The sequence below is a fragment of the Micropterus dolomieu genome, linkage group LG06 (genome assembly GCF_021292245.1).
Source record: "Micropterus dolomieu isolate WLL.071019.BEF.003 ecotype Adirondacks linkage group LG06, ASM2129224v1, whole genome shotgun sequence".
Lineage (NCBI taxonomy): Eukaryota > Metazoa > Chordata > Actinopteri > Centrarchiformes > Centrarchidae > Micropterus > Micropterus dolomieu.
In genome coordinates, this window is record NC_060155.1 from 18,154,998 (window position 1) to 18,167,362 (window position 12,365).

The following is a 12,365-nucleotide window of genomic DNA, read 5'->3' on the forward strand; positions in this document are numbered from 1 at the left end:
GGGGTTGAAGTGATTTGCACAGACACCTAATAGAAGAGAGAGCGCACAGATAGGGAGTGAGTGTGTGAGAGGAAAGGAGGAGATGAAGAAGAATGGACAAGGGGGGTGGGGGGAAGTCGCCCTGTCCAATACACTCACAAAAGCAGCTACTCTTATGTGCAGTATTGACCATTAGATTGTCCGCTGAATAATTCACAAAGCAAGAGGTAAAGGACACGGGGTTTCATTCCCAGTCTGTGAGACGTGTCAATAAAAGCTGAGAAATGTAGCACTACTGTAAAAGGAGTCATGCAAGAGAAATAGCATCCGGTCTGTATGACCCGATGAAGGACTTGCATACACTGCATGACAGAATTTCATTGACTTCATTTTCAGCGGAGACATGTCACATGTCACATGTCACAGTAGGAAAAGTATGAATGGCTGAATTTCATTTAGCTACTTTAGTTTCAGGGTTCTTGTATTGTGTCACAGCTTACTGGGACACTTGAATAACAGAGCCACTGGTAATGTTATTAGTAACACCTGTGCCTTTCCTTTCATGCCAAAATGTCTGCTGTGAAAAAGGCCTATCACTAAATCAAAGCTCACCACTAATACTAACACACATAGTCTATTATTTACTTTGCCTCTAAACTGAAAGCTAGCTCTGAAGTCACCTTTTGTGATGCATATTCTTCAGTTTCGTAGACCAAACAATTTATCAATTAATAAAAAAAGCAAATGAATTAATAATGAAAATAATCATTACTTCCAGTCCTAGTTACACTAAAGCAGCCACACACCTGACAGTCCTCTGATGTTGGTATTCGAGGTCGTGGCTGTTGCCAGAGCGTGGGTAAGAGAAGCTTCTGGAGCCGCGGTGCTGCTGGCTGATGGGATACTGGTGGACAGAGGCATTGGGCTGGGATGTGCTGTAGTAGGGAGGGGGGATGCTATTACTGGTTTCACTGCGATAGTCGCTGTCCCTGTCGTCCACAGCACTGTCTGGGTCTTCATCTGCACCGAGGCAAAAAAAATAAATCAGTCTTTTGGGTGGTGTCCTCATATAGAGTAGAGTAACAGAAGAAAGAAGAAGATTATTACAAAATAAAATCATGAGAAAGAGAAACGAACATCATGAAAGTGATGATCCCAACAGACTTGTCGTGTGGCACAGAGATAAGAGGCTCTAACAGGCAGTGAACCAATCTTTCAGTACCATGGTAATATAGATGAGCTGGCAGCATTTCACTACTGAACCCCCATCAATCCCATATAGGTCATTCAGAGTGCATCCATACATGCAGCATGTGATGAACGTCATCAGCGTCTTCCTTCTCATTCCCATCTTCATAGCTGCACATGAAACCATTCCTTCTCACTAAGGAGAAGCTTTATTTTTCTGTGGTGTCCATAGATAAGAGATTACCATCCCAGAGGGAAGTGGTGAGAGACTGTGCTGAATCAGTCAAAAGCAAAACCAGCATCTATTAATCATTCATCATTATCCATCATTATCCATCATCGTCTCTCACACTCGGACGCTGCACCACTTACACCTTACACCATCTTCATCCGTCAGGGCATGTAAACACTAATTAAAGGCATCAGACTTTGTTTCTCACTTCTACCGTGCCCCCACACATCTCCATCTCTCTCTCCCTCTCACTTCATTGGCTCACCATCTATCATTACCCCTTGCTCTTTCCTTATCCCTCTGAGTGAACAGAGATGAGATGACTCGCTGCAGTTGTGTGGGTGAGTCTGACACTTATATAAGACCATCTGCTAATCACGGCAGAAAGAAAGAGACAGACAGGGAGGGGAGCGATAGAGAGAGTTTTTGCATATATGCATATATCTAATGTATGTATATCCATGTACTACACATTTCTGTGCAGGATTTAAAGTACAGTCCATAAGTATTTGGACAGTGACATATTTCTCATTAGTGTGGCTCTCTACTACAGAGCATTGGATTTAAAATTAAATAACTTGATGTTAAAGGGTCATTTCACTCAAATTACCCCCACAGACCTCACTGTTGTTCATTCTACCAAAGAAATAGTCCCGACTATGAAAGTGGTAGTAACAAGGACATTGTTTCTGAAAACAGATGCTGCTGTTTAATAATAATCTAAATGTGAGGACCATAGATTATTTAATTTAGCATTAAAACCAAAATACGCACAACCAGATATCTATAAGGTAAAAGGGTGAACAGTGGGATTATATACATATTCAATGAATGTTCATCCACTACACATGTGGTGTGGTGGTGATGGAGCTAGATATTTATGGACTGCTCTGTCTGTACAGTACGTATTGTCTGTATACTTACTTTGTTGGTCTCCCCATAGACTCCAGTTACCTGCAATAAAACAGGAGGGCGTCAGTATTGATTATGAATTACACTTGTGTCCACACGTAAACATGCATTCACGCCATCGACGCTACAAAGTTCCAAGATGGAGCTGGTGAATGGAAAGATCACACAAAGGGAGTGCCGAGCCTCCAAGTCTTTCCACCTGCCCCAGACAGCTGGCTCAGCAGGCTCGGCAGACCGGGCCAATAGTCAAAGCACAGCAGCGTCCTGGAGGAGCTTGCCTCCGGATATCTGATACTGCTATCGATCCTTTACAATGCAGTGATCCAGGCCCCTTTTCCCCTCCAACACACAATGACCCACATGCGGTTATACACATAATGCACATGCTGAACTAAAGCAATCTAATTACAACTCAACAGCTACACAGGTAATTCTCTTGTTCGACACAAACAAATGACTGGTTTGTACAAACAGTGATCCGTCACTCACAGCATTGGGTTCCTGGTACACGGAGAGGGCGTTCCTGCTCCTCCTGGTATGAATACTGGTGTCAGATAAATGGAAAACATATGAGCTTAACCGGTAAGTAACCGGAATATTTGAAATTGTAGGTCTAACTGCAGGAATTGTAACGTGAAACATAGTTATCCCTGCAATTAATCATTTTGGCATGTTCCTAAAATGTGAGGATGTGCTGGGGTATTAAATCATACGGGGTGACAGCTTACATCTTGGTCCCTCATGGCGTTGAGCTGCTCCAGTTTTTTGGCCCAGTATCGTGCCTCATCCTCCGGGATATCTGAAAACAACGAGCCAAACAAACTCAGGAGGCAAAAACAAAACTATTGGAGCTCCACCTACGTAGGCTATTAAAATACTTATCCACAAAACTTTTTGCCTGAAAACTGTTTTATTCTATGTTAAAAACTTGATCCAAATGACAGCAAAGGAAGCTAAAACTGCCCTTTTGCAAATATAATTTGACCTAGATCAGATTTTTTAACAACATGTTTAGAGCTGCAGATACTTTGGCTAACTCAGAACACAGTGACATTGAAAACTGGCCTTTTCACATACAGGCCTAAAGCCAAACCCCTATAAATAGGTCATCCCAACAAACCGAGGAGCCAGGTGGACACTATTGACTAGAGGAAGAGGAAGCAGTATGAAAATGACACCTAATAAATGCTAAGAGGGACACAGCTTGATCACTGAGTAGGAAAGGACACAAACACTCTCTTACTGAAAAGTAGGTCAGGTTAATTAATCAGTCAGAGGTTATTGGTGTCCATATATCACCGTTTGCTCTGAAAATATACATAATTTATTCAAGTCATCCTCTCCTTCCCTCGAGGGTTAAAGATTTTCTATAGTTCCATATTCTCATCTTCTCCCACCTATTCACAGTTTTCTGATTTTGAAGCAAATATGGATTTCTCACCGAGAGGCAGTTCAAAGCGCGTGTCGAGCAGCACCAGGTGGAGAGTGGGCTCTTTGGTGCCACAAATCTCATTGTCAGCCATGATGACCTGAGAATCCAGTGTGAGCCACTCCCCTGGACCTTCCTGCATACAGAACCATGATTTTCCAGTTGACACACACAAACAACACGCTGTAATAATGGATAAGCGTGATGGAAACCAGCCCTGAGTGAGTGAGTGAGTCCCTTAAGCTGAGTATAGAGTGTTCAGAAACAGTATTTCTGTGGTGGTGGTGGTTAGTGGCAAACCTCATTTGACTGTCTGATGCTACGAAGAGGAATCCACACAGTGCCAACCATGGTGTCCCAGATTAATCCTTTGTTCCACACCTCTACTGTCAGACCCAGGTCCAGGCGGTTAATTTCGCTGGATAGAAAGAGAAAGAGAGACAGCAAAGTTCAAAATCAGGAGAACATTTAACTTATTTAGTAATACATATACATACAAAGAAAGTTGTGGAAAGTAGCTAAGTACATTTACCTGTACCTTACTTAATGATTTCCATTTCATGATACTTTATACTTCTTCACCACTACATTTCAGAGGGCAATATTATACCTTTTACTCCACTACATTTATTTGACAGCTGCATTTACATTCAGTCGAAGAGTTTGCAAAGAACATATGATTAGCTGATAAAAAATTAAATTCATTGTTAAAGATTAAACCAGTGGTTACTAAACTTTTCAGATGTCTATGAGTTCTTAGCAGCTCCACCAAAAAGCGATTTCCCCTCTAAATTTCTCAGATGGTTTGAGTTAAATAATTATTCAAGGTTAAAAGAGGTAAAATTATCCAATAAAACATTTAAGTTCTGTCTCTTTTTTACTGCTTTAGTTTTTCCCCCTCAACCACTGGACAAACTACTGAACTGTACTAGTTAAAACTAGGTTCACCTCTATCAGCTACAACAGTAAAATGACGCACATTGTTACGTCAGTAGTAACAAAAAACGTCATATCTGATAACATATTATTTACAGGGGCCATTTTCCTGCATTGTGAATACTTTTATTTTGATACTTTAAGTATATTAAGTATATTAAGTATATTTTGCTGATAATACTTTGACTTAAGTAGGGGTATTCTTTATAGACTTTGTATAGACTTGAAATGGAGTATTTTTACCTTGTTGTATTGGTACTTTTAAAGGATCTAAGTCTGTCCTCCACCACCGTTTAAAGATAAATGCTAAACACACAAAGGCACTTATACCCACACAAGATGCACAGTAATTACTAGTGGGCTTCACTGTGACAAATATAAGACACGTCTCTGTGGGAGCAAGCCTGAGAGAATCTAACATAAAACATTTACAAGACAGCAGGAAGCAGGACAGAAAGACAAGGGAGGGGGAGAGAGAGCGAGGGATGGATGAGGGGAGGGAGGGAGAAGAGTGTGATGAAAGCAGTGGAGGGGGTGATTGTATCGCATGCCTGAAGGGAGAAAGTGGGAACTTTAATTAAGAAATAGGGGGCTGGATTTCCCGTCTCAGTGGTGACTCCTTTTAAGAAACGTGCGTGATTGATTGATGGCAGTAACAGAGGGGGCACAGTCATTTAAAGGCAGTTAGACGGAGGCTCTCTCTGCAGCCCAAACATTACATAACACAGCTTCACTGATGCAACCCCAGCACAATGCTCAACGCCTCCGAACATCATACAAATGCACAGGACTCCGCAGTCAGCCTGCCTGCTGCATCCCACATGCTAAATGATTCTCATTCATCGCCCATATCCTGCTACATTGGATCTCTCTGCACGATAAATACAGTGTAATAGTGTTGTATAATGTTTTAGAGGTTGTAATGAGCTACCATTCCAATATTTATTGAAAGACAAATTCAAACAAACTAATTTAAAAGTGGGAAATGTTGGTAATGATGCCTAGAGGGTAGAAATAGAAGAAAGGGGAATATAGGGGAGAAGAGGAGGAGAGGCTGAGCAGATGAAGATCAAGGCGCTGTGTTTAGAAGAAGCGACAGAGGGGAGGAAAGAAAGGGCTGGGAGGGAGCCACGGTTGAGAACGAGGATGAGAGGGGCAAAAGTGTTGAGGGAGAGCAGATGAAACAGGCGGAGGTGCGAAGAGGAAGAGCTAAGTGAAACAACACAGAGATAAAGGGCACTTGGGATGAAGGAGTGAAAAAGAGGGGAGGGGAGGAAGGTTGATAGAAAGCAGGAGATGGGGGGAAAAAACAACACGCAACCACTCAAGCCTCTGAAGTGGAAGGAAGATGAGAGGATGAAGGCAGGGGTAAGAGCGAGGCAAAGGGAGGTACAGAGGGAGAAGAGAGTTTTGTCTGAATATGATGAAGGACTCACAACATGAAGTCTTGCTCCCAGCTGGGCAAGTTGCCCCTGACAGCAATGGTTGTGCTCTTCACATTTTGTACCTTTAGAGTCACATAAGTGTTGAACTTCTCTGTTAAGGAGAAAGAAATGAAGAAAGAGATACAGTGAAACAGCCCTGCATTACAAAGTAATAATGTAATCCCAGTGAGATATAGATGTTTATTCTGCAGTGTAACTGAATTCGCATTGCTTCATTTCCATTCATGGCAGCAGCATGTTAATATGTCCTCAAGTCTGTACTGTGTTCTATTTCCAGGATCCCGGGTCTTACCTTGGGGTCCATCCAGCTTGGCTTTCTTCACTGTGGAAACACAGAGAGGGACAAAGTCACACACAGGAACACCATCTGTTTTCATTTCTGAACGCTCCTGCATCCCCTGTTATGGCTTTTACACAGACAACAGGCAACAAGAGGATGCTTGTGAGAAATGAAAACAATGTCTGGGAATTTTATAAAAAAAACATACAAGAAACTCATGAAAATTGCTTTAAAAAGACTGTGCAGACTAAGAATTTCAATACATTTCAGAAATATTTTCCAATCATCTCTAACTGGCAGAGGGTAGACAGAGCATATTCACATACTACATGGGTGTTGGCGCAGGAAACTGAAACTGCAACTATGCAGATCTAAGTGCTCTGCCTTTTTTGCCATAAGGTTCAGACATGTTGGCACTGAGTGTGGTGGCAAAACACAGAAACACACAGCGCTGGAAAAACATGGGCAGCTTTCCGGCTGTGCCTCAACAGTGTGGGAAACAGAAACAGAAAGTACAGTATGCCTACATGCGAATAAAAAGAACCACATAGCACAGACTGAAGAGATGACCAAAATACTTATTAATAACGTGTTATTAATAAGAATACTTCTCAACATGCAAGAGCCAATCATGTCTGCTCACGTCAGGAATCCTTATTCTAAAGGCATTCAGCTGGAAAAAGTCCCACCTTTATCAAACATGATGTGTCAGAGAATTTTTGAGTGTACAGTTATAGCCCAGGCTCTCTCTCTGCAGCACTTTTTTACCAGCTTTGACGTAACTCACACATACATTTTTAATGCTCTACTACCTGCTGCTCACACCAGAAGACCCCCAAACCACACTGCAGGTGTGTGCGCATCATGCACACAGGTCTGTATTCATCAGATTTAAACACAGGTTAAAAGCGCCATGTAACCGCCCCTTGAGGAAATGGACGTGACTTTTCCTTCGCAGACCATTCACACCAGTACCAGTCGCCATAGTAACCACCGCAAAATGAAAAGGCTGATGTAAAATTGCCCTGAGTCAGCAAGGCACTTTTTTGTTTCTATTTCTGACGTCTTTCACTCCATATTTCTTTCATGCAATACACACAAGCTAAATCTGCAGCTTAAGTGCCATGCTGTTACATCAGCAGGCACACACACACTCGACTGCAGTGACTCACTCACACATACACCTGCAGCAATGAATCTCTGCTTCCATTCATACCTCAGCAACTTTAATGTTAACACACATGTAAACACATACATTTGTGCGTTTGCATCTTTACTTAAGGTCAAAATTCTGCTCTGGCACTGGCTCAACATGCTTTTGATGTCCAGTTCAGTTTTCAAAAACCTACTTTTCAGACAGTTGAACCAATGCAGCTGAAAGCCCGCCGTAAATGTTAAAAAAAAAAAATGAAATAATTCACCACAATGCAGAGAAGACAAGAAAGAAACCAAGCTGTGTTTTCTGACAGACCACTCAGAGCCTGCTTCTTGCCGGGTTTTAGCATCAACACTAAAACAGCCCTGGAAATATATCAGTACACGAGGAGGATCAATAATAAAGGACTTGAATTTTCAACTGTGGAAAGCTGAAGGTTATAATTACTCGCAATCGAATCTCTCGGACAGGGTGAGTTATGAAGAGAAACGTCCAACCCCCACAAACAATATTTCTATCTATATTTCTAAATAAAATATCTAAGCAGACAGGATGACCTCCAACACACACATAAATACATACTGTACATGGAAGTGGATATAACTCATAGGCATAGGCATTGGCTCAACTGGCTAAAATGTAGGTTATTATGGGCCTAGAGTCAGAAATCGAAGTCAAAGACATAACTAATCTATTGGCATCTGATTAAATGACTTGAAAGATGTGACAAATCAAAGTGTGTTTGGTTTTTTAGAGTTTAATCAAAGGATGCACAGCGCCTTCTAGATCCAACAGCAGAGAATTCATTCAGGAAGTACCTCTGACACAGCAGACTCTGACTTAAGGCAAATAAGCGGATTGCCAAGAAAACAGAGACTCGAGAGGGAATCAAGAAAACCCTTCAACTTGAACTGTCAGGGAATGTAAAATAGGGAGTGGGTGAGCTGAGTTCAGCCATCCAATGACAAAACGAGGGGCTGACATGATTCAGATAGACAGCGCCTTATTCTGAAGGATCATATACACACACAGATCTGCAGGAGTCCTTGCTGCTGACAGAGACATTACACTCCCAGATTTAGTGTCCATATCAAGACAGGGAGAAAACTGGACTTGAAAGTATAAAGTGGAATATCTGCAGGAATAGAAGCCAAGTTTTTCAGAGTTAATCTGTATCTGTGTCTGAATTCTGCTTTGTCGGCAGATGCTCCAAAGAAATGCTGCCTATTCAAGAGGCACAATGTACTGTGGAGGCCAGAAATAGCTCCAGTCAGGTAAGCATGAATGATGCAACAGGAACAGAAAGAGGGCTCTCTGCCAAGTCTCGTAGTCTACGACACTGACAGCCGCAGCCAGTGTTTATGAATGAATAACGCTCAGTGTCTTAATGACACCTGGAACTGACTCAGTGCAGGGACAGTCAGTGGGTGGACCTGGCAGGACAGGATGAGGTGGGGTAGCATCCACATTGGGCCTGATGCATAAAAGTGACTTTGAAACCCCCTTAACTTTCCATTTGTCCCCACGTTGCCATTATTTTCCATGTACAGCAAATGTCTAGAGCTCAGGCATACCTCCACACATCGACTAATTTACTGACAGTGCTTGATCAGATTTAGATCTGATTAGTTGATTAATAGATTAGCTGATCGAATAATCTGTCATGCAAAAAATAAGACTCCATGTGAGTCTTGTCTTATGTGGACAAAAAAAACACAACTGTGATTGGAATAGGGCCGCAATTTATGATTATTATCATTATTGAATAATGTGCCAATCATTTCCTCTATTCATTTATTAGTCTTTTGGTCTAGAAAATGCCATAAACTGATTAAAAAATGCCCATATCCTAAAGACCAAGGTGATGTCTTTATATGTCTTGTTTTGTCCAACCAACAGTCCAAAGATATTCAATTTACTCTCAGACAAAGAAAGGCAGCAATCCTCAGAATTAAAGAGCTGGATCCAGACTAAATGTTATGACATACATCTGTGTTTAAAACAATGAATCAGTTGTTGAAATACTTTAATTTAATTTCTTTGGATCAACTAATTAACTTATTAACCAATAATTGATCAATCATTTAACAATTGATCAATGAATTGAGAAAATAACCAATAATTATGGTCCTAAGGTCATCCTCTGGTTAAAATCAAATCAGGTGAGGACACATTATACAGCCAAACCTTGCTAATTGTCATTCCCGTTTGTTCCAGTTTGAGTTAGCACAAAACTCACATCATTTTAAGAAACTTGTTTTTGCAGATATGCTGATTCAACTAGTATCTGTCCACCAACAGTCTAAAAAGGTAAAGGCCTGCTGGTGGACCAGTGCTGTTTTAGAGGGGTTCCCCTCTCTCCCAGCTTGGGCTGTATTCAACTGATTACTGGCGTTACTTTATGAGCAATCGCAGCAGAAGCTTATTCATCGCGCTGAGACAGAGGCAACAGTATCAGCATCAGGGAGTCTGGTAGGAGGTGACGCATCGCTTCAGGGAAAACGCTGAGAAGTGACGAGCAGCTCCGGTCCACAAAGAGTATTCCCTCACGACCACAGCAGAGCGGCAGAGCGGCGGTGCGGCAGCGGCAGGGGCTTTTCCTCGTCCACCTCCTCCTCCTGACTGCCCACGCATGAATGAACAGAGTGGATGACACACACACACACGCACGCAGAAACCGCAACAGTAGCCACGAAGGGGAGGAAACAGAGGTTCTCCTCCTCCGTGTAGCCTAGACATTTATAGAAACTCAAAGAGCCTCTGAATATTTGCTGGTGTTAACAGTCACGACCGGGCTAGCCTACAACAATGTTGCCTCTCTTTTTTTGCTGTCTGATAACTCATTCATGCACAGTATACAGTAAATTAAACAGCAACAGTGCCGTTAAAGTATCCCAGTGGCACCCCCCTACTATAAACCTGTGTTTCCGTTCAGACAAGCGGAGCTGCTGTGTGATTTAATGATTGATCAGCACAAACCCTCCGCTACCCGGGCTACACTGACTTTTCAACGGAGCTGATTTCCCGCAGGCTCTGTCACACAACTGGTGCAGTTGATAGCAAGTGATAACTCCACTAACGTCAAACACAGAGGATTTAATTTCCCCTTTAATCTCCTCTCTTACCTCCCACACACAGCAGGGACATCTCTGATAGCGGCGTGAGCGTCCCCGGCTGTCCTCTACTGAGTGCTCCGTGATTTTGTTTGGTCAGTCCGTTTGTCTCTTGGTTACAACAAAAAGAAGTCAAACCGCCAAAAAACCGTTACCCTAAAAGGTACCGGAAACAAATCCGCATCATCTCAGAAGCGCTCGTCTGTTTCTCCGCGGAGCTGTTGCTCTTTTGGCAGGACAAGACACACGGGAGTGAATTCCTCGCCCCCCTCTTCTTCCTCCTCTGCATTGCCTCAGCTCTCCCCCGCTGCTCCTCCTGCGCGCACAGCCATCTTGTTTCAGCAGCAGCACCCTGCGCGCGAGGACAGCTCCCCCGCGCCGCGCCGCCCTGACGTCACGGTTGATGAGTAGCAGACGGAGAGAGGAGAGAGAAGCTCGCGGTGGGGTGACCGGAGGAGACAGGGGCGGGATGGGGCTGTATTAATATACAATCCTGACCGGTAGACTACAATCAATGACGACGGCGAGGGATTTCATTCATTGCTTTCCAAGTCTCAAAGCATTTTTAGAAAAGTTACTATTTTCTATTTTATCATGCACATGCTGTAATATACCGAGCTTTTTAAACTGCAATTATTATTATTAACGTATTTTTATGTAGGCCTATCCTATTGCACATGAATAGCCTACATACATAGGCTACAGGCCTCTGGCAGACTCAATTCATATTTTTGTAACATGATTTTTGAAAAGTGCTCTATAAATAAGGATTATTATCATTATTATTATTATTTTCACCGCATTTCAACACAGATGTTTGAAAGGACGACATAGGCTAATAACAGGCAGGGCAATACACAGTATGTTTTAAAATGCCATGAATCAGCCCATTTCTACATGTTTATTCCCAAAGCGACGGTGCTGCTCTTTCAAAACTTCACACTACCAGGGATAAAGTGATGGTGGGAAAATCTTTATACATTTCTCGTTGGCCCAAAGGTAATAATATTTCATTCAAATACTGTAATCAGTCATATGAACCAACTATGTGTAGTTCATAATTAAACTATTTTATTTCTTTAAATCTCAACTTTACACATACAGCTGAACTTATTTGAGGCTTGAAAATAAAGTTTGTCTTCTCTGTTCATGACTGTTGACTTGTTTACAAACATGGGGAAGTACTTACATGGTTTTGTGTAGTTATAAAAATTATTATTACTATTAAAATAGATTACACTCACCTAAAGGATTATTAGGAACACCTGTTCAATTTCTCATTAATGCAATTATCTACCAACCAATCAACCAACCACATGGCAGTTGCTTCAATGCATTTAGGGGTGTGGTCCTGGTCAAGACAATCTCCTGAACTCCAAACTGAATGTCAGAATGGGAAAGAAAGGTGATTTAAGCAATTTTGAGCGTGGCATGGTTGTTGGTGCCAGACGGGCCGGTCTGAGTATTTCACAATCTGCTCAGTTACTGGGATTTTCACGCACAACCATTTCTAGGGTTTACAAAGAATGGTGTGAAAAGGGAAAAACATCCAGTATGCGGCAGTCCTGTGGGCGAAAATGCCTTGTTGATGCTAGAGGTCAGAGGAGAATGGGCCGACTGATTCAAGCTGATAGAAGAGCAACTTTGACTGAAATAACCACTCGTTACAACCGAGGTATGCAGCAAAGCATTTGT

The 12,365-nt window shown here is 42.2% G+C and overlaps 1 protein-coding gene across 1 annotated transcript in view; it reads right to left on the reverse strand.

Annotated features, from left to right (window-relative positions):
• LOC123972099 (protein unc-13 homolog A-like) overlaps window positions 1-11,011 on the reverse strand; it is a 34,543-nt gene extending 23,532 nt beyond the window's left edge. The window contains exons 1-9 of the mRNA XM_046051342.1: window positions 10,683-11,011; window positions 6,414-6,443; window positions 6,113-6,212; window positions 4,041-4,158; window positions 3,753-3,876; window positions 3,040-3,110; window positions 2,801-2,855; window positions 2,324-2,353; window positions 786-999 (exon numbers count right to left, since the gene is read on the reverse strand). Coding sequence (XP_045907298.1) covers window positions 786-999; window positions 2,324-2,353; window positions 2,801-2,855; window positions 3,040-3,110; window positions 3,753-3,876; window positions 4,041-4,158; window positions 6,113-6,212; window positions 6,414-6,443; window positions 10,683-10,704 — 764 coding nt within the window. The 5' untranslated portion in view covers window positions 10,705-11,011. The remainder of the gene's footprint in view (window positions 1-785; window positions 1,000-2,323; window positions 2,354-2,800; window positions 2,856-3,039; window positions 3,111-3,752; window positions 3,877-4,040; window positions 4,159-6,112; window positions 6,213-6,413; window positions 6,444-10,682) is intronic.
• Window positions 11,012-12,365: the final 1,354 nt, after the last annotated feature.